Here is a 22,867-nt window from a genome sequence, read left to right on the forward strand (position 1 = left end):
TCCAGGCATTCACTGAATTTCCAGCCCAGCTCAAAGTAATTTTTTTTAAATAACCATACAGAAACTGAGAAAAACAATCAACACATTGTGATAAAAAAAGACCCGAAAAATCAACGAATAGATCAGAATTAAGATGGGTGGTATTGTATAGCTCATCTTTATTTGGTGACACTTATGGGCGTGGCTTATTTATATATGTATTTTTTCTCCTGTTATCAGTACTGTGACCCCCGTTGGCTGGCTTAACTGGCCATACCACTGCATCTATAGCTCATGGAGGCAGGGAAAAAGAGCCATAGTAAGTTTGGTGCCACAGTGATAAACATGCAGCTGATTGAGTTCACAACCCTGGCTTCAGGAGTAGCTGCTTGGGCAATTCTGCCAGCACCTCAAACAGTCTGTTTGAGGTGCTGGCAGAATTGAGATACCTCTCTCTTTCAGATACTGCCACATACAACATCTTAACAGTCTGGGACTGAATTCATGTACGCATTGCATAATATACTGTCTGTTTTAGTGAAGTGATTAGTGACTCTGCAGTGCAGCTGTCTCTGATGTTTGTCTGCCAAGGTACCGAGCTGGGAACTGGTTTATGATATGGTGAAAAGCTTGGGTCTGTGGATGCTGCCAAGCCTGTTCATTAAATGCGGAGCTTCTTTTGAGATGCAGAATTTAATTTATTCACTGTTTGGATTAAAGTCTTATCTCTAAAATGTAACAGCAACTAGAAATCATTTAGCAGATGGCAATACACAAGGAATGGCCAAGTTCAGTGTATCAGCTGATGTTTTTGGAGCACACATTAGACATTTATTTTGTTTTATATATATCTGTCCTAAGTTTATATTGGCAAAATATCAAGGTCTTGACTTCCACCAGTGAGGCAGGTAGCTGAGGAGGGATTCCAGTTTTACAGTTTTTATAGTAATAGTACATTTACAGTATTAATAGTACTTATTAGCAGTTTTTGGAAAAGCTATGAAAGACGATAGAAATCATTACTTTTTCTTTCTATTCTCTTTTTTATTGAGTTTTTGTGAACCTCTGCAAACAACAAAACCACCAGAATACTGTACAAGGGATGGACATTTTAGACAACCTTAATGTCATTTACAGACCTCAATTTCAAGAAACACACTTGCACACATTGCAGAGCAAACATTCTGCCTTGTCAAGAGAGCTTTTAGCTGTGGGACTGGAGTATAGTGCCAAGCCAGGCGAGGTAAGCTCCTGAAGGGGGGTGAAAAGCATAAGGCAGGTTTAAGGTTGGAGGCAATTGTTGTCAGGAGAGAGGATGGCAAACACTTCTGCCTTTGAGCTTAACTTAAAGGTAGAAGATGTTAAGCAGAGAAAGCTGAAGAGACTGCACTGACCCAGTGTCAAATAGATGTGGTGGCTTAGGGTAATACATAATCTAGAGTTTGAACTACTACACTTATTTAAGCTAAAGCAGATACTAATTTATTTTAATCACCCAGTTTAATTACTCTTTGTAATTGCTAAATGTGAAATGAGGTAATCAGAATTCATTCATGTGTGATGTAAATGTGTATATTAAATTAGATGCCATTCTGTCAAAATGTTGATGAGATATTTCAATGAAACACTAAATTTTCACCCCACTGTGGTGCTAGATAAGGAGTCACCAAGATTAATCACCTGAGGACTCTGCATCAAGTTTGTGGGAGGTGTTTGAGCATCTTAAGGTTACTGCTGTGATTTAAAGCACACAAAAATACTTATTTCATTATCAACTAAAGGCAGAAATTCACAAGCGGTAAGAAAATGTCGCACATGCACCTTGACTCTAATAAACAACAGACTGAATAAAAAATGAATGAACTGTGTGTACATACTTGAAATTGAAATGTTTGCAATTGATTTTTCTCTGTCTACCAGGAGTACCTTTCTTCCACCCTATTTGTTGGCTTTTATTAAGTTAGTTGCCCGCTGGAGGAGGAGTGCAGCTGCAGAGACAAGCTCATTTGAGCCACAATGGAATGGCAGGGCAAAGCACTTAAAGGCCTTGGGAAATCAGGTCATTATGAGCCGTGGTTTTCAGGAGTATGACCAGAAAGGTCAATAAGAGAGCATGGAAGCACTGAGACAAAGTCAGAAGGCGTTAATAGGACTCAATTTCCATCTGGGTGAGCTCTCAGGAAGATCTTGGCTAGAGGGTTGACAGGTTGTCATTGAATATTATGGGAAGCAACTTCAACTCCTCAATTGTCATTGTCTTACATGCCCCCTGGAGACTGAGGGATAGACAAATAATCACTGCAAACCTTGCAGATTTATGCAAAATTTGTCGACAGCAAACTCACCTGCTGCTATAATGCACAACTTGCCCTTCGCCTTTTTAACAGCAGTACGTCTGAAAACTGGAAACATAATAATCCTTTTTTCTTATGCACAGAAACTTTCTCGGGGATCTTTGCACTGAGATGAAGAGTAGAGCGAATAAGAAAGAACAGATGAGTGGATTATAAATCACAGCAAAGTCCTACCTCTGGACCAGTATTTGCTGATCGTGTGTAAAAAAAAGACATTGCATTCATGTCATGCATCTCTGTAGAGCTTCCCTGCATTTTCACACTGTTATTCATTACTTCTTGCCTTTTGCAGCTCACTAGCTATCAACTGTGTATCATGTGAAACATAAATAATAAAATGTCATTGCATGAGGCGTCAGATTTTTGCACTGTAGTTGAAAGATGTGAACATCATTGCCTCTTTTTTTCCTTGTCTGTTTTTGTCTTCCTCAGATTCCTTACAGTAGCTCGGGCTGCCTTGTGCCAACCAGAGTAGGAACATCAGTGGGTGAGTGCTTGACAGAGCCAGCACCGGGGAGTTAATACCAGTCACTGCTGGAGGTGTGACACAGTCCCAGCCCACAACACATTGATTCACACAGGATTAAGCCACTGCATGATGCTTCAGGTTGAAGGCCTGGTGCAGGTGATTTACTCTCCCCGTCAAACTTAACATCTTTGGACCATCTTCTGCCCTGTTCCTGCTTTCGGTGGGACTACTAAAAAAAAAAAGCATCTGCTACTGTAACAACCAGATCACCGAAAGGGATGACTGGCAGTCATCTTGCTCAGGTACATTTTACATCATGTGCATGGTGTCCAATTAAGAGTGCAGCTGTTTATGAATTTAGTTATCCAAATGTGCGTTTTCTTTATTTTAAGGGTGGAAAAAATATTTTTTTCAGAATTTATGATCAGATTGAGACTAATGCTCAACTGTCAAGATGCTGACTCCCAAGATTCCATCAAAATTGAACTGAATTCCACTCATTTTGAGCTATATATCTGTGCTCTTTTGTTTTACAGCTGCAATGAAAATACAAAAGAAGCTAAATGTAACACAGTAAGGGGAATTGTTGAAAAGAATATATCAATGGGCCAATAGGCTCGACTATAGGAGCACAGGGGTGTGTTCAAATGAGACACAGAGACAAGAATGTAACTCAAAAGAACCAGCCAACTTTAGTGACATAAACCATAAGGTTGACAAGCACAGGTTAAAGACACTTTACAATGGTAGAAAGGAAACTTACAAAAATTAAAAGAAAAGTAAAACACAAACTACTAAAGCAATGACTTGGCCAAGTGTTATTTTTGGTTTTCAATGTTCGGGTTTCAATGCTCGGGTGCACCCTAGTAACCTGACTCCTTAACTCTTATAGAACAGATTACACAAATCCAATGTACATTCAAATGAAAATCTCACACTCTTTTCACATGTGGAGAATGCTCTACACAACAGCTCATTATTTAAAGTCCCAAATAAACAATGTCCAAGGGGTAAAGTCCAAAAAATTCCCAGGGTGTGAAAGAGAATAGGGATGAGAGAATGTCAGTCAGTGGTCTTATGTATAACCAGCTGTGCGTGAAAGTGTGAGTGATACAGTCCTACCACACCGCAAGGTGCAGCAGATCATCAAGTGGAAAAGAAGCGAATCTCAGTCTCTCTAAGTCCAGGTGGGAAGGCTCGCCATCTATTTCACTGGAGGAATCCTATTTCACTGGAGGAATCCACCTCAGGAACAATTCAGCATACAAAAAAAACCTGACCTGTCAACAGACAGGGTCAGAAGAGCAATTCAAATATTAATTATGCTGTTCTAGCTATAATTCACAACTTAGGATTTTGTTTAAATCACATTCAACATAAATTTGCAATAAAAATACTCAAATTTGCAAAAATAAAACATTTCTCTTACACAAACTGCATTAAACCAAGTAAAGTCAGTGCATATGCATATATGTCACATAGTCGACAATTATTAATCAAACAATTGAGATTAATTCAGTTTCTCAACAATAAAATGTGAAACAGACGTGAACTAACTGAGACATACAACATGTGCTCACCGATCTCAGCGCATCACGGCCGAAGACAATGGCATAGTGTCTCTCGGTCGGAAAATGCAGGGCTCTAAATAACGTAATGTACAGGACATGTTGTTTTCTCTTTAATAACCGTAATACGACATGAAGGAAAAATAAACATAAGTTGCGCTTCAAGTGTTACCTTGCTTCTGGAAGCAGATTGAGATGAACTTCCAGGCAGTTGATAGCAACCAGAGCTAACAAAGGCTAACAGTTTACCTCCACGTGGTACTTTCTAAAGTCACCAGAAAAATGCAGCATTTGCCTGTTTACTCACTGCGGCTACTTCTAACATGAAAGTTAGCTGATAACCAGTGAACTTATGTGCAACACAGTTGGTTGCAACTTATATCGAATACTTTTTTCCAGCTCAAAAGCTTCAGTCTCTCTTTTCTCCTGCCAGCACGCGACTACCTCCACACATAGCAGCAAACACAGAGCACGTAGGTGGGACATACAGCGGCAGACTGCTCTCCCATTGGTCAAAACATACTGGGACCTGTGCATTTCGATTGGTTGGGCAGGCTGTCCATCTCTCCTCATATCAGTCCTTAAAGTGGTACCCTCATTGTATGTGGGTTACATAAACATTCTGGAAATGACAAACACGTTTTATATAATGAGCTGTCACCATCCATTCAGGCAGCATAATAGTGGCACTGTCTTTGTTACTGTTCTGAATAGACTAAAACTCCTGGTGTCAAAGGAATTAAAGAATCAAATGTAGTGCAATACTCTTTAAATACCAATCTATACAGAAACAGAAGAAACCGACTGCTAAAATAAGCCTCGGATCAAAGGAATACAAAAAAATGTGTTGTGCATTTGTGATTCTTTCAATGCTGTCATGGTCATTCCTGCCAAGGAAAACATCTGCAAAAATCAGCTCCTTTGGATGTAGATGGATTTCTGTTTTCATATTGCCAACCCCAATCAAAAACAATTACATGCGCTACAATGTGGAAAAAATACTCGCAGCTGTGTTAACCTGAATCCACTTGATGCAACACACAAAGAATGGCGCAGCGATATAGATGGGAGTTTAAGCTTAGAATCTGAAGCGGGAATGAGCTGGTTGGCTACATAATTATGTGGAAATCCAGAGAAGAGGGTGGCATCTCTGGTAAACAGACTGGGATCAAATGCCTTTGTTTTCACTCCAGACAGAACAGGGTGTTTGGCTTATTTAAAGAGAGGCTGGAGGATCGCATGGTGATTGTTCAGAGCCTTGGCATACCAAATTAGCTTTTGCCATTCATTTGGAAACATCTAATTGAACATTAATTATTGTGACCACCTGTGAAAGGGAGGGGTGTAGAGTGTTGCTCATCTGCTCCCTTATGCTAGCTGCAGGGTTTTTCTCGCTGAATTCAATGAGTGAGCCCCAAACAAGGACCACAGGAGACAGAGGAGCAGATTGCATTCCATCAGATCGTGGAGTATCTAATAAGACTCACACCAGCATCTGAGCCATGCTGCTGTTTGCCAGGTTTTCTACGGCCACTGAGAGCCTAGCATGATTCCTTTGACCCAGATATTTAGCAGCTTAAGAGCTTTTCTTTTTTTAAGATTTTCAGGATAGCCTGTATTACTCACCCATTCTGAGATGCGCTGGCTGGATGAGCACAATTGCTGCTGAATCTCGCAAAGATATCTTACAATAGAGTAATCTCGATTGTCTACCTTTTTGTACTTTGAAAAACAAAACTGGCATGCCTTGGGGTCATGCTTGTTTCCATTGCTTGTTTGTGTTCAAGACCATGTTTTCCAATCAGTTGTGACATGGTCTGTCAGCCCAAGAAGAGTGCTGCTTGTCCTGTGCATAGTCAAATAAGAGTGGCTGGAGGGTGCGTGTAATATAGGTGCAGTCAGGTATGGCTTCCAGAGCAGTGCAGCCCAAGAGAATGGCTAGTAATCAGCAACCAGAGGTATCTAATTGGCATATGGCTATGTGAGTGCCAGACTGGTCTGCTCACTCATCCAAGTAGAATACATCTTCTAGCCATCAAAAAATGTGAGACAAAGGCAGTTCTAATAAAAATTGTGAATACATTATCTTCAGAGTGGATGAGTTATTTAAAGGAGAAAGTGGAAGAGATGGAGAGGGAGACAGAGCGGGAGTGAAAAAGAGCACTCGCTGTTCTTTGCCTGACAGAACCCCATGAGGCAAATTGGTATTGAGAATAGATACAAACAATAGTTATGTGTTGAATTGCCAAACCCTTGGGCCTGAAGCCCTCCAACACACACAAAAAAGAGCAAACCATTTTGACTATAGAATAACACATCAAAGCCAGAGGAGAATTGGACAGTCCATCAAAAACTGTGCATCTGGCAGCCCACTTCTGGGCACCAAGCCATCTCCATCCAAGCATTTCTTTCTCATTAAACAAATTTTACCCCCACCAAAACATAGCTAAAGCAGCAAAGTCAAAATCTAATTTCCCTGAATGAAATCAAGCAAAAATAATTCAGCTGCCAGCGCTTTCACAGGCACGCCATGTGTAAATAATCTTAAATCTCAAATGGCTGCTGCCTCTCAGAAGTTAATCTACCATTAAATACTCTCTGTGATACTTACTATCGTATACTATCGGGACAAAATGTAGAAAAGCCTCTCTGTTGTATTGATGTGGAATGTCAAAAGAAAAATTAAAAACTTGTCCTGTACAGAATCAGTAGATTAGAAAATGCTTACCACAGTCGCACAGATTACATCTAATTCATGACAGATGTGACTTTGAAATAAAATAAACTCTCAGTGATGTTAGTATTGGATGTGTGGATCACCAGCTTAATACCTCGGCTTGCATAAACATAAAATGTTTTGCTATTCTTTATGTGCTGCAAATTCCCACGGTGCCTAAATCAGCTGTATTTGATATTAAGACCAATTTTTTGCTAAACCTATGCAGCAGAAATTGCTTTTGTCTCATGTTTTATGATTACAGAATGTCAAAAAACTGCAGGGGAGCTCAGTGGGACGATAAGTCAATAATAACAAATCTCTCAATACCCAAGTGCCACAGTGTAGCAAAAATTGCTTTTGGAAAATGAATCACTGCAGTCATGAACACCAGTCTTTCAAAGCATAAGGTGTTACAGATTTAATTTCATATTCATTAATTTTGCTGTTGGTGCAACACAATTAGAGGCCTAGTGAATCCAGGACTAATCCTTAACACTCCTAGGACACGAATCACAGTAGCAGGAGATAGGAATAAATGAGCTGCAATAAAAAGGTACTAATACCCTGTATTACTCCAAGCTTAGAGCCTCGCCTTCCATCAGTGCTTGTTTCCACACCTCCTTTGGGACGCTGAGATACTCTTGCCACTCTGTCTAATTATTTTTGATCTATGTAGGTGGAGAAGAAGCCATAGTATCCCACAACTATCAACTACAACAGCAAAGCTGTTTTACAAGTCAAATCTTATCCATCCGGCACTATGATCCATGTGTGAAAAAGTCTGATGGACTTGGAAAGTGACACCTAATATTACATTTCTGGGCTGGAGGATTCAGTGGGAAGGTGGCCAAGGTTTCTGATCATATTTATGAATGAGCTGATGATGAATTTCATTTTCCTCCCACAGGAGTAAGAGAGGAAGCAATGGGCTGGACTATGACTCTAAAAGATGACTTTGGGGTCATTGCCTGGACACGGCAAGCTGGGAGCTACCTAAGCCTCTTCCTCCTCTTGTCTCTCTTTTCCATATCTGTCCGTTTAGACAACGTGTATCCTAGAGACCACCATTTTTCATGGAAAGCAGGTAAAATATTTATTCTATCTTATTACAAGTGCATTAATAAAGGTCCTGTTTTGACTTATATTTAAATTAAGATATGCAATCCACCTGCTTGCATGTAAAACAACATAATTTTGTTCTTAATGGTAATTTAAAAAGTCAAATCTCTTTGAACCTGTTGAGGATCATGGCGATAAGATACGCAGCACGTGGAAGCACACATTTGCACACATGCATTTTCAGTGAAACCAGTTTTGTGGGGAAAATATTCCTTCTTTTTTTGACACACATTGGACTGCAGTTGGACATCATCAAGCCTTCAGGCTCAAGTGCCTGGGGTGAAGAGAATAATAATGCTTTTTTTTTTTTTTCTTGTAGAGTATTCACTCACAGCCCCAAAATGACAAGGACAGCTACAGTTGTTACAGCAGAGTGGCATGGTTATTAAGATATTGAGGCATATGAAATAGTCTTCCTGGCATGCTTAGTGAATTTATGGCCCCAGTTATATATAGTACACATTGTTGTAATGGAAAACATGCTGCGTATTGAGCTGTACAAATCCCTTATTCAAACACATTCACATGCACTCACACCTAAAATGTGTTTTACATCTCCTGTGTGTTATTTATGCATCCATTTGGTAATTTCCATGCAAATTATTAACATTTTTGTAAATTAATCACCTTTTGGAAACCTGTACTGTAAGCTGATGTCATTCTTTTTTAACAAGAATTTTGAGGCAAACTCAGAATTCATCCTTTGTTCGCTTCACCAATTCAATTGAAAATGCATTTGCAAAGCAGCTTGAGGAGGAAAATTTGGCCTTCCCACACAAAAGCCCCACTTGCTGTGCGATTAGCACTTTCATTTCTCACTCTGTGGTTGGGTAATGACACTGCCCAAGTGATAAAGAGATTGATTAATTTCACTTGAAAGAGCTTATGTTCAAAACGGATGTAACCGGAACACCAAGTGTGAGGATTTGACATCCTTTCAGAGCTAAGATGGCTTATAAGTTGTTTCTTAAATGGAAATGAAAATCAATTTACAAAGAAGAAAGGGAATCTCAAACTTAACATACCTCACCTCTGAATAAATCCTCCTAATGTCTGTTTGACTGCAGGAAAACTGTTTGTCTCAAACTGCTGTTATCACAATGCTTTGATTTGAACTGCGGAACGACACAAACTCGAGTCGCACAAACACAGATTGAACACTTAATGTATTCGCATTGTATTGTGCTGATGAATGTCATTGATGTGAGCCACATATTTGTCTTAATGTCGGCAGCGGCTCCAAGCTTAATGTCTTAACTCAGACTATTAGGTTCATGTTGGCAAATATTGACAGGAACCATTTGAATACTTAATTTAGCTGACAGGCAAATCTTTTTCTTTAGGAATTGTCATTGTAGCAAAGATCTGTTCTCAATTAGCACAGCCACCCTTTTGTATGTCTGGCGTGTCTATCTAGGCCAGCAGCATTGTGGGGTAAGTCTTTTGTGTGAGCCAGTTCCCAGAGCTGTGGCTAAGCTGCGAGTCTCAGGCTGAAACAGGGAGCTGGAGCTATTTAAGCTTGACCTTCATCAGTGTCTTGAAGAACAAAATAGAACAGTGAGACACTGCTGCTAATGGCATTATTATTTCACCCTTAAAATAAATTGCTAAAAGAAATTCCCTTTAACATCTATAGATAACTTTCCTGGCAGTCAGTGCCACATTTCCAGGGTCATAGTCCTGTTTGCATCAGAATGCAGATATCGTGAGTGGAGCATTTTAAGTAGGATTTATTTAAGCATCTGCTTTTAAACATGCCACTGTGCTCATCCGGTGTCAGCTTTAGTCTACTGCAGTAAGTAAGGGCTTCTTTTCCAAGTTTTCAGTTGTCATCACTGAGATTAACGTAACTGTTCCAAAGAGGGTCTAAGGTGTTGGGATTTAGCTCTCAAAATGTATTTGTCTTTTTTTTTTTAATAGTAAAGAAACAAGAAAACAGTCTTCCTGGGTACGTGTTAGCGTTCATCCCAAATGATTTCTATTATACATCAAAGCTTGTTTATTTTCTTTCTAAAAAACAAAAATAAAACGACACCCTCATTTAAGTTTTCATTTTCCTTCTTTGACTTGAGGACCAAGCTAGTTCAGGAAATTGATATGTCTTTAAATCCCAGAAGAAGAAGACAACATTGGTATTCTGGGGCGATCGTGGCTCAAGAGTTGGGAGTTCGCCTTGTAATTGGAAGGTTGCCGGTTCGAACCCCGGCTTAGACAGTCTCGGTCGTTGTGTCCTTGGGCGAGACACTTCACCTGTTGCCTACTGGTGGTGGTCAGAGGGCCCGGTGGCGCCAGTGTCCGGCAGCCTCGCCTCTGCCAGTGCGCCCCAGGGTGGCTGTGGCTACAATGTAGCTTGCCATCACCAGTGTGTGAATGTGTGTGTGAATGGGTGGATGACTGGTTGTGTAAAGCGCTTTGGGATCCTTAGGGACTAGAAAAGCGCTATACAAATACAGGCCATTTACCATTCTGATGTATTTTAACAGTACACTGGAGACTGCATTTTCTATTTTTTAACTAATATTATTTCCCTATTTACACCTCTTAGTTCTTCCTCCTTTTTTTATTACACAAAATATTATTTTATTATATTGTTGGCTGGAGTCTGCTGAAAAACTCCAGGATGTAATCTACTCTTCATCTAAATTATGTGGGAACCTTCAGCAGGAAGATTCAGCTGAAGGGCAATGATTTTCAAAAGATTGAGAAATCAATAAAGGTTTTCCTTAATGAGAGATATCTCAGCCGCTCCTGGATTATTTAAAGGACTTACAGGGCTGAAGCCCCAGGATCCAGTCTGTAAATCATCTTAAATTGGTTCAGCTTAAAAGCGTAAGAGTCCCTGCTGCTTTAAAAATGTGACTTAATTGAACTTGGGTAGAATAATTTTTTAAAAAACAATGTGAGCTAACGGAACTTGGAGAATCACGTTAAAGAAACCTAAGAGATTCAGTTGGCATTGTTTTCAAATGTCTGTTTTCTTCAAGCTCCCAAAAAACAAAGGATGATGGGGAGACTTTCAGGTGCACATTGTTTTAAAGTCAAAAGACTTTAAAAGAAGAAAAGTTCTAAAGTTGTGTAAGAATAACAAATCCAAACTCCTCCAAAAACAGCACAGATGTATTTAAAATTCAACTTGAAATCAACAGTACATAATCACCTTAGTTGATCCCACTTAATTCCCGTATAAATATAGGGACCCGATGGATTTGCTGACGAGCTATGGTTAAAACAATCATTACAGCGCTGCATATGTGAGATGTTTGACTGTAAGAAAAAATAAACTCTATATGTGCTTTGATACAGTCAGGCAACATTTACATTTCATTTCAGGGTCTGAGTGTATTTATTTGCAATTTCACCACACTGTTGCACCATCAAAGCTGAAATCAAACATCACTGCTGCACAGAGCTTCTGTTGTTTCTCAAAAATAAGCTCAAAGGAGGCAGTGTGCAAGGATCAAATCTTTGGGGATTCACTTTTAACCAAATGGCACTGAATAATTTACAGAGGTCTTTTTTTGATTTACCGTGGCAAAGAAAACACACACACACACACACACACACACACACACACACACACACACACACACACACACACTAGGCAAATGTATTTTGAAGCAGTTAACATCAGTTGATAAGATGTTGCAATTCAACAGTATCAGGTTACACTCAGTTGCAGTAGTTTTCTTTTGCAGACACAAACAAATCAACCTGTTAGTTATTACTTCTATAGTCAGTCCTATGGCGTGTAGGTGTCACGGCTGCCGAGGCGAGCTGTGTGGAGTTAGAAGAAGGACCCAAGATGCAGGCAGTGGATGAGATGCTGGTGAGTTTATTTACACAGTGGTGAGAAGGCAAAACAGGCAAGAGGGAAGACAAAACTAAAGACCTGAACTGGGAAAGCTAAATGACAAACCTGAGATGAAACAAAAAGGGAAGAGAGGCAGAGAGCCGAGCAGGACACCAAGGAACACAGACTGACGCGGCGTTACACAGACGAACCGGCAACAGGCAGGAGAACACACAGGGCTTAAATACACACACCAGTAATCAGGGGATGAGAGACAGGAGGGCAACACAGCTGGGAGGAATCTGGGCTGACGGGACAGGGGAAACGTAAACTGATCACACTCACATACGACACGGACCTTCACAATAAGACAGGAAATTCAGACACATGGAACCAGACAAGACATTGAACTAAACAGACAGATTCACAAACAGATGGGGAGACACCATAGACAGACAGATACAGACGCAGACTCAGAGGCAGATCGAAAATAACACAGAACTTAAACAATCATCATCTAGAAAATGATAACAAACTAAAAGCGCTGGGTCACCGACCCAGGACCATGACAGTAGGTAGTTAAATTGTTTTCCTTTTTTTTACTGGGCATCAAAAGTTGGCCTGATAAGGGGGACATTCAAGAGTGCATCATAAATATGCACAGTAATTATTATGCGCAGTACTAGCTAGAGATGTGCTCATTTGAAGTTTTGTAAGTAGCAACAGGGAATAACACAAACAGTAGATACTCTGGTGTGACCAGTAGCACTGATTCAAAAGGACCTTGACAAAGAAGATAAGTTGAAAATGACAAATTACGTGCTCAAAAGGAAAAAAGAAAAGCTTTTTGGAAATCAGAGAATCTATTCACAAGCACCCACTGTAACCTGATTACTCACAGAAGATGAATCCAAATAGTCCACAACCCATTTGGAGTGCATGATTTCAGCCATTCCACCTTGAACACACAGTTATTTATACTTCAAAATATCTAGATACATCTATGAAAGCCGTTATTGTATTTCATCTAGGTATGCTGCTAGGCTCCAGTATTCTGTGACGGTTTTGGGGTTTTAGCCTCGCTAAGTAGCTCAAAAAAGATGTTTTTCAAAAATGGGATCAAAACTGGAAATGTCACTCTCACATTAAACATTAATAAACACACAATAGCACAGACCAACCATCCTAAGAAAAGGCAGGATGCTGCTTTTAGCATAAGGCAATTTAACCCCCTTCAAATGAATATTAGAGAGACTGATAACAACATGAAAAAAACCTCACTTCTAAGCAATATTGATCTTTTTCTACCACACTAATTTGTTTTAGGGTGGAAAAAGCATTATAGGAGGCTGCTGAACTGAAAGCTCCAACAGGAGGTCGAGTGTAGTAGCCAACACCAGGCAATCTTATATGTTTGCAAACAACAAAGCAAAACCACTCACCCATTAGTGCATTATCCATGCTACATAAATATCATGTTGCGCTTATTACTCACATATGATCAGCTTCACTACCAAAGCTGACAGGGATGTAATTAGATTTTATGTATTTCTAATCAGCATTAGAAATAATAATGGTCATTTGTTCCCTAAAACCTAAAATCGTGGCTCATCTGGAGGAGGTCAAGTCTCTTTTGCAAATACAGCTTCCTAATTCAATAAAACAGATCATTTCCCCGCGAGTCAAGTGATAACATGAGTTAGTAATGCTGTTAAATTACACTTGTTTTTTTCAGCTAAACAATAAGAGTTGAAGGACTGCTCTCAAACAAAATTACATGAAGTTGAAAATATATAATGCATACTTTTACCAACACCATGTTATACAAACTTTTATTTTACGTTGGCTCCTTTGTTGTTTAACCCTCCTGCCATCCTTTAAAAAACTCACACCCATCACCCTAGGGACCATTCTCAGCCACGCCATAAAAAGACCATATATCCATATTTTATTCCACTTTAAATTAGCCAACCTTGTAAAACTACTTCTCCCTGAAATATTCATGTAAAGTTTTAATTATATTTTCGTTGTTTTAACCCTTCAAATCCCAGTGTTATTACATGAGCGCCCTGTGTTATAAGCCCCAAAAACCAAAAAACGAAACTAAATATTTCCACAAAAAACCAGTTGAAGTAATATGTGATTGTCATTATAAGTAGGCCTTTAGATGGACCAAAGATTGGCACCAACATACATTTTGACCTGCCATTATTTTTTTTGCATTTTTTTTGCAATTTAAAAATTAAAACTTCAAGGCCCTGAGTCTTCATTGACATCCAAGAAAAGAAGAAAAAATAAAATCATATGATGATAATTTGGGGTTGAAAAATAGCGTTTATAATGGAAGTCAATGGGCAGAAAATGGTCCCCAGGGTGATGGGTGTGGGGATTTCTGCTGCTCAGCCATTTTAGGCTGATTTAAGGAATTCACACTGGAATATTAACATTGACAGGTAAAAACTATCCTGTGGCAAGTTTGGTTATATTCCACTGAACACAGTGGAAATGGCAGCCATTTAACACATAGCAGTGGCACAAAAAGGTCCCAAGAAGGCAGGAAGGTTAATACTGTTGTTAATTATGTCACAAATGACTCTGCACCTGACGAGCAGCCAATCCACAGTACACTGAACTCCTGTGGGTGGATGGCAGACCCATTAGCACTTTTAGGTTATGCCTGACTGGGTCCAATGTGTTAAAGCTACCAGACCTGGATCTAGAGTGACAACCTGGTAACCCTGTCCCAGGCCCATGCCACTTGATCGCTTGATCTCCATGTCGGCATAGAGGTCAATGAATCTTATTCTGTTTCTTCACCCAAGACCACTTAACCCCACCAGTGACAAACATAAACATACAACCCACTCCATCATGACAAGTTGTCAATTTCTGGAGAAGAGTTAAGTGGTTTGGGCATCTGAAGAGTATGCCTCCGTGATGCCCCCTAGGCAAGGTGTTTCAGGCGTGTGGTACTGGGAGAAGGCCCTGGGGCCGACCCAGGACACACTCTGGAGATTATATTTCTTGGCTGGCTTGGAAATGCCTCATTGACCTCCCAGATGAACAGGGAGGGCAGAGGGGTGATTTTCTGCTAAGAGAATTCTCTGCTGCCCCGATGAACCAAACCTGGATAAGTGTCAGAACATGGATGGATGGATGGATGGATGAGGTCACCCAGCACTCCCAGTACTGGCACCAAGCCTGGATAAATGGCCTGTGGCAAACCCTTGGAAAATAAGGGAGCAGTCTCACTTGCAGAAAACTGCTCGTCAATTAACTGACTTGAACAAAACAATCAAAAATGAACAAGTGGCAGAATTTACAATAAAAAAAAATATTGTCAACAACACTGTAAGTGACAGCTCAATTATTTATGAATCATGAATTCAAACCATGAAGAAGGAGATTTTTGTAGTGTAGTAACAAGTGCTGTAGAGCTCAAAAACAGCTCCCTGTAGAGACAGACCCTTATCAATACACAATTAGAAACAGATTGGTGTTTGAAGAGTGTTAACTCCTAAATTCATGTGCCGATCACGTTTCTTAATAAATAGACTAAATGACTGAAGTAAACTCTGAGCATAATTTTAAATCAAGAGATTTCATGTCGGAAGTCGTGTTTATGCACTTCCAAACTGAAAACCCAAAATGACAGTTATTGCAAGTTATATATTTTTATTATGTTGATGACAAACAGTTAAATTTGCTCCACTATATTTCAATACAAAGTCTCAAAGTGTACACGCAGATCTTTCTCCTTAATCCAGCCGACATCATTCCCATAAAAGCCAAATCAGTAAAATGGGCAAGAGGTAACTTTTAATTCAGTGAGTGAATTCAGAGACAATCCTGGTAGTCTAGTCTCTTTGTGATAAACTGAATGGATTCACTTCATTATATTTATTTATTATTTTATTAACCTTTATTTAACCAGGAAGATCCCACTGAGATTAAAAATCTCTTTTTCACGGGAGACCTGGCAAGATAGGCAGCAGCAAGTGTCTCACAGTTACAGAAATGGCTCAATTAAACAAAGGCAGCAACAACACACATGCAAAAAAATAAAAAATAAAATAAAACATAAAATAAAATTCAGTAAAATTCAATAAAGTTCAAATAAAAATAAAAAAATCACTTTGGCAGCATCAAACTGAGGAAAAACCATTTTCATCATCTTTCACCATGAATTTTAACAGGATTTAACAAAGCTACTTGTCCACACTCTGTTATTTAATGGCTTCCTCCTCGCTCGATGTATAATGCATTAGTTTGTGTCATAGCAGTAAATATGTGTGAATCAATGGTTTCTTTTGACTCATCAAGTTGTTTAAAAATAATTATTACGTGTTTTCATTTTAAGTAATATGGTATCTGTAGAGTGTTGTGATATAGAGACTAAGCACAGTCTGTTTACAAATCCACAGTTATTTCTCAGATCCAGCAGGGATAGGATTTTGTGCTTTTGTTTATGGATTACATACAGATATTCATTATTTACTCTCATTTTGTTTGTTCTAAACAATCTAAAGGGAAGATACAAATGTGTCAGAGATGGCAGGTTTCCTAAAAGTTTAATATGTTTTTAGAAAATACGCTCACAGAACTCATTTATTTTAATGCAATCATAACAAACACCACTGCCAGGTGATTTGTCCTGCGGGCTCTGGCGTTGTCAGCAGTTTGACAACAGCTGTGGATCCTTGTCACAGTGGGATTTCTTCTGCCGCAAATGAAGAGCTTTAAAAGTAAATAAGCTGTGATTCACACAGGGAAGAAAGCGGCTGGTGCTGCACAGCTCTGTGACAATGCAGTGATTTAACAAACTATTTTATTTTAAGTTTTAGATTACTCTTCTTTAGCGGCAAGCCACAGCGGTTATTTTTTGTTTTGTTTTGCTGCACAACAAGATCACACTGTTATTAAATGGGTCCCTCTCGAACTTAAAATTCCATCCATACAATTTTGCAGAAGAATAAAAATAGGGCGTTTGTGTTTAAATATTGTGTTGTCAGAAGTGTCTGTTATGCGCAAAATGTCCTTTGGTGGTGGTGCGTGATGTGCCTAGTTATGGCATTAGTTAGATGCAGCTGTCACTACCAATTTGTCATGTTCCCCCAAAAAGTAACATTGGTATGAAAAGATCTTTTTCTTTATCTTAACCAAACAGCAATTAAATTGCCTAATTTAGTAAACGCCTTTACCTTTCAAAGCCTAGCCAACAACCTTTTAGAGCCTAAACCTAACAAAGCAGATTTTAGGAGAACTTCAAAGAAAACTAGACAGAGATGTGGGGTGGGGGGCAAAAACAAATGCAACACAGAAACAGGCCTGAACTATGGGTTGTGGTAAATCAATTTCCTCTTATAAAACTATTTCAGTGAGAAAATGCAGGAAATAAGCTAAATCTTCTCAACCCTGATGAGAGGCAAAGTCATGCAGCACAGTCCTAGATAAAGACAATGTTAGCACCCCCAGAGATACTGACAGAGGTGGAGCAGAGTGAGCAAAACCAGGAGAAGTGAAAGAGGAATGCTCATTAGACGTACTAAAAGGTAGTGTGGCAGACAATAATGAATACAAAAAACATGGACTGTGGTCTGATGGCCTTGGAGAACAGAGACAAACCCATCATTAGCCAGACACTGAAACTGACAATGAGGAGATATTTACAGCATGGGGGAAATGGAAGTGACAACAAAATAGACCAGCACGAATAGCTCTTATGACATTGAGGAATGGAGGGAAAATATAATTTATGCATGAACTTAATTTCCTGTGGAAGGTACATAATCTGAGTGTTTTTCTCTGTTTGCCTTTGATAAAAACTCTTAAACTTTCAAAGTATTTCTCGTATTTTATTTGTGTGCTATTAATTATGCAGGTTGCCGGAACAATTCAGCAAATTGCTACAAGTATGTGCAGTGTGTTATTCCATTAAAAATTGAATTTCTTTTTTTCTGCTTTCACACATGTCCCTTGGGTTGTGTAAGCCTAGTACACAAAGTCAGCCTGATTAGGACAAAGGGGAATAAAATGTAGCATTGACTATTGATCTGAATACACCCATTTTTTTCTTCTTCTTCTTATTTTTTTTTTGTTAAACCACTCATTGTATTTTAAACATTGCCTTGGGTGTGTCTTTGACAGAAAACGCCAAGAACAAAGTTGATAGGAAACAAATTATTTCCTTGAAGTATTTCAATTAGATCACCATAAAAAACTGATATTTATTAATGGCAAGCTGTATTATTTAAGCTATCAAACAACCTTGACAAAATCAGTTTTGTATGTTGATTGTTGATGTGAGATCTCATTTGAACTTGCGTCCTTCCTTTTGACTGGAATGGAACAGACTGAGGTTATCATAAAAGCCGGTGGCTAGTCTCATGAGAGCTACAAGGCAGTACAATCCAAGCAGTCAGATCCTTAATCCTATGAGAATATTCTCACAGAACAGTTAGCTTTCAGAGCAGCTCTCCTCTCTGAAGTCTCTTTCAAACGAAGCGAAGGCCTTTCAGATCACTCTTATACAAAATGTTCCAATTCTGAACAAATCTTCCCCAGTTTAAATTTTCCATAAGAGGATTGAAGGAGGAATTGGCAGTGACACACAGCCATAACTAGTTTGTAACAGGAGACAGAAGAAATTATAAAGAGCTCCTGTGGCTACTGGATATATCCAGCCTGGAGTGTCACTGTAGAAAAGATGGGAATCAAATTTGGAAGGTCATTACTGAATAGCTCTTGCGGCTTCAATTAATACTGATATTGAAATACATAAAAGGCATGTCTTGGTCTTCTGATTTTTGTCAGATGAAGCCCCATGTGTGCAAACTTCCTTAAGACACGACTCCCATATAAATGAAGGCAGTGTGAGGGCTGTTGAAACTTTGCTTCATTTTTGTCTCTATATAACTCTATATAATCATTGAATCATTCATAGAATATAATCATATATTCAAATTTGACTGATTGTAATCAGTTAGCCAGATTCCATTTAAACCATTATAACAGGCATGCACAAAATACAGTTCAATTTCCAGAGAGCTGAAATGAGTGTCTGTGAGATCATATGCCATGCAAATGAATGCTTTAGAAATAGTATGATGACCAATAAAATGAACTAAGAAGTAATAGATTACATAAGATACATCTCTACTACAGTAATGCAACAATGCAGAGCACCGCTTTCAGGATTTTCAGCTGTGCTCTTGCATCTCTGGAACATCACATATGGATTACACAACATATTTTCCAGCTCAGTCATTCATTGGTTCTTTTTTAGCAGGGTGTTATACAAATTTCACATAAATCACACATCATACAAACACAACTAGAAAAAGCTGGGATGCTGTGTAGAATGCAGATACAATTGGAATGCAATTAGCTTCTTAGAAACACAGTAATCAGTATATTTGATGGGACCAACAAGTCTCAAAATAGTTGGGTCCTCATGCACTAGCTCACGCTCCTTCCCAACCAGAGAAGTGACATTCCAAGCCCCAGCTGCTAGTTTAAAGAGCCAGGAATCGGTCCACTAGGATCTCCGACCCTGGCCACCGCCCAGCGGCCGCTATGGTAACTCCTGCAGATGGTTGGCCTACAGTAGGGTGGGCCCATGTCCCTTCTTTGGGCTGTGCCCGGACGGGCCCCATGGACTAGGGCCTAGCCTTAGTCCATGGGGCCCTTTCCCCGGCAGTGTTCCCTAGATCTTTTACTCATGGCTTAATAGTCCAAGTGCTGAACTGACCTGCCTGCAGTCCATTAATTGTGTAATGCCACTTGATAGCTTGATGAAATGTACTTTCTGAAATGCATTTTAAGACATTTTTAGTACAGCATCCACTTTCCAAAGCATGTATACAGCCTTTCATCGTATACACTTTAAGGACTTTTTTTCCTTTTGAATTACCAGTTAATCTAACACAAATGTCTTTAAACAGTAGGGGAAAGCCATTGTACCCAGAAAAAAACATGCAGAAACTGGGAGAACATGCACACAGAAAGACCAGACGAGTCAACCTCACTAAACTTTCTTGCTGTTAGGTGAAATTACTAACTACTGCACTTCTGTGCCGCCCAAGGAGTTATTTTTGCTGATACTTGTGACTGAAATAAAAGCAGAGCTTAATTAGTCATTTAGAATGAAATTTGAGAATGCAGCTATACCCCAGAAGCATTAAGTCACAATAGTGAAATTTGGTTAGTCAACATCTTCAGATTCTTGAATGCAAATGAAGTAAACCTGCTGACAGGATGTTCTCCTGTTCTGCTGCTGCAAACTGGCTCAAGTGCAAAGATTTCAGTAAATCAGCAGTGAGGGGAGTCAGGCAGGAGCAAGCCCTTCTCTTTGATGTCTTACTGGAAGTTGGAAGTATTGAGTTTTGCGGCTGATGTTAGTGACCTTGTACTTTGTGTTTTATGCATGTCTGTGTAAAGGTTAGGCACAAAAAGAGACCATAAAAGTAATTTGTCACTGCATGGAATGATGGGACAAAGCATCTGATATCCTTGGTTGCACACTGCAAAATGAATTAAGCCTCGGTGTCACAGAGTATTATTACTCTATCATTCTGTTCCTCATTTTTTTTGTTGGGTTTCTTAATATGCTCTATAAATGCTCTCTAGTGAGGAAGCTTCATTGTAATTCCAGATTTTAAAAAAATAGAAGGCCATTTGCTTTAACAAAACATGACACGCCTGTTGTAATTACACTAGCTTTAATGAGATGAACTCTTTGCTCTGCAAAAAAATAGCTTGAAAGTCTCAACCAGACTGAGGCAGGATGAATACAGAGAGAAGCAGAATATAGCAGGGGAGCAAAAACCTAAATGCTTAAAAAAAAAACCTTTTGTGTTCGTCTTCCTCATAGTGCATTTTCCTTGACAAGCTGCTCTCCATACTAGAGTGCTGTATCTTTGTCAGCACAATTGTTTATACCCCCTACTGCAGACAGAGCTAGAAGTAAATAGGTTACCAACTGATAAGATTTCCCATTTCCCTGGCAAGTTACACTTATTTCTATCACTGTATCCTCAACTGTTTGATAATTAATGATGCGGTATTTGTTTCCTGAGCTGGAGGTTTCACTCCACAAAAATGATCCTTTCTGTATTATAAAGGAGGGGAACTCCTTTGTAATGCATTACGCATAGCAAGACGGAAAAAAAAGAAACTGCTAAAAATGTTCTTTGTGTTTAAAAAGCAGCCTCTACTGAGACCTGTTAAAATAGCCCCGTCTGTTTACTGTGTATTTGACCCGGTGGGGAACGCACTAGAGAGACAGCGAGGTAAAACCAAATGGATTTCATTCTTACCTGAGAAACACTCCCATATGAGTCATTTTCTGATTGCAGAGTGCTGTCTATCAGGGCCGCTTGTTTTATTTTACCCTTTGATCAACTGCTGTGCTGAAAAAGACAAGTAAAAACAGAAGGTAAACAAGAGGAGAGTGGAAAAGTGTGAAGGCAGGCTGAGAGCCAGGGGTTTGTAGACTGGCTATACTGCCAGCAATAGTAGCCAATGAAAATGACACAGTTTTAATTGTGGAACATGTCACGTTAAACAGAAAATGGAAAATCATGCTTACAGCTATAAGATGTGGATTCAGCTTCTAAAAACTTTACTCGCAGTATCTATATAGAGCACATCATGTAGATTGTACACACAAGCATGTATATCATAAAATAATGTAATTATATTATTATTAATAATAATACAAAAACAGAAAATAGTAAAAAGAAGTAGTAAAAAGAAGAAAGTCTGAGACACTACAAACCATTGTTATACTCTTAAATGCAAGGCTTATTTTTTCTTTTATCTGTATCTTGTTTTTAATAATTGTGCTTTATGCAGTTGTTTAAATTTTTTTATTCTTTTCATACTTTCTACACTGAGGTGAGTTACTCTTGAGTGATTGAGAGTCCCACCTGTGACTTTCTACACCCACTGTTTCTGTTTCTACTTCTGTTTACATTTCCGTTTCTCTTTTTCACATCAATAATGTAAAATAATTTCCCTGAAGATTCCTACAATTAAACGCATCCAAAATCTTCTGAAGAACGATTCACGAGATAAATAAAACTACTGTGATGTAATGCGTGTTTGGGAAGGAATACAACTTCCAATCTTCCTGTAAAATGTAAAACGAAATGGTAGAAGTGAATGAACTAGGACCAAAATCCTTCCTCAATTCAGTTCAGTTCATTTCAGTCATAATGTCTCTGCTAATTTCTTTAAAAATCAATGATCTCACAAGTTTCAGACTCTTAAGTGTCAACAGTCAAGAAACTAATATTAGGGTTTTCTAGAAATATATGGAACATTATAAAAGCCACAACTTTTAAATGATTTTCCACTTACTTTTCTGCTGCATGTAATTTGTTTTCATTCAGCGTTATCATTTTGTTCATTCTCAATTGTCCTGTCCTGGGAAGAGCAGCTGAATAATTCTTTGTTGTTGAGAGCAGTGGGAGAGCTGGATCAACCTATTGGACTCAATGGTCACAACAACCCAATTTAATTAATTCTGTTAATTCTTGGCTTTCATTCTCTGCCGGATTTTTCTTTTTTGTACGAGTGACTTCTTAATCACATTGTAGACAGTTTTCAATTTTGTGTTGTACTTATGAGGTGAAAGAGGGCTTTTTCATAAATGAGAAAAAATTAAATCCAGGCGACATCACTGGTCTCACATTCTAAACATATATTAATTTTCAGGAAATTCAGGGCAGCGGTATGACCCATACGGAAAAGAAATATAAAAAACGTATAAAACCCATATATTAAAGAAATATAAAAAACTTAGAAAAGATTTGCATCAGCTTTAGTTTGCTCCATATATAGTGAATCATATAAGGCTTGTATGAT

General features: G+C 38.9%; 1 protein-coding gene and 1 long non-coding RNA gene across 3 annotated transcripts in view; one reads left to right on the plus strand and one right to left on the minus strand.

The window, feature by feature from the left end:
• The window catches only part of thsd7ba (thrombospondin, type I, domain containing 7Ba), a 227,248-nt gene that overhangs the window by 38,694 nt on the left and 165,687 nt on the right, over positions 1 to 22,867 (plus strand). Inside the window, exons 2-3 of the mRNA XM_085385281.1 lie at positions 2,766 to 3,104; positions 7,997 to 8,173. Of these exons, the coding sequence (XP_085241407.1) occupies positions 8,014 to 8,173 (160 nt within the window). The 5' untranslated portion in view covers positions 2,766 to 3,104; positions 7,997 to 8,013. The remainder of the gene's footprint in view (positions 1 to 2,765; positions 3,105 to 7,996; positions 8,174 to 22,867) is intronic.
• Positions 3,376 to 4,973, minus strand: LOC146651405 (uncharacterized). 2 transcript variants are annotated; one of them, XR_014907964.1, is made up of 3 exons: positions 4,543 to 4,973; positions 4,383 to 4,446; positions 3,376 to 4,082 (listed from the first exon to the last, which is right to left on the minus strand). It is a non-coding gene; the product is annotated as an uncharacterized LOC146651405 (long non-coding RNA). The 2 variants fall into 2 exon arrangements; XR_014907963.1 differs by having other exon boundaries at positions 4,383 to 4,973.

Source organism: Rhamphochromis longiceps, linkage group LG16 (genome assembly GCF_057381845.1).
Source record: "Rhamphochromis longiceps isolate RC_006_pf linkage group LG16, R_longiceps_female_GT1.1, whole genome shotgun sequence".
In the NCBI taxonomy this organism is placed as follows: Eukaryota; Metazoa; Chordata; class Actinopteri; order Cichliformes; family Cichlidae; genus Rhamphochromis; species Rhamphochromis longiceps.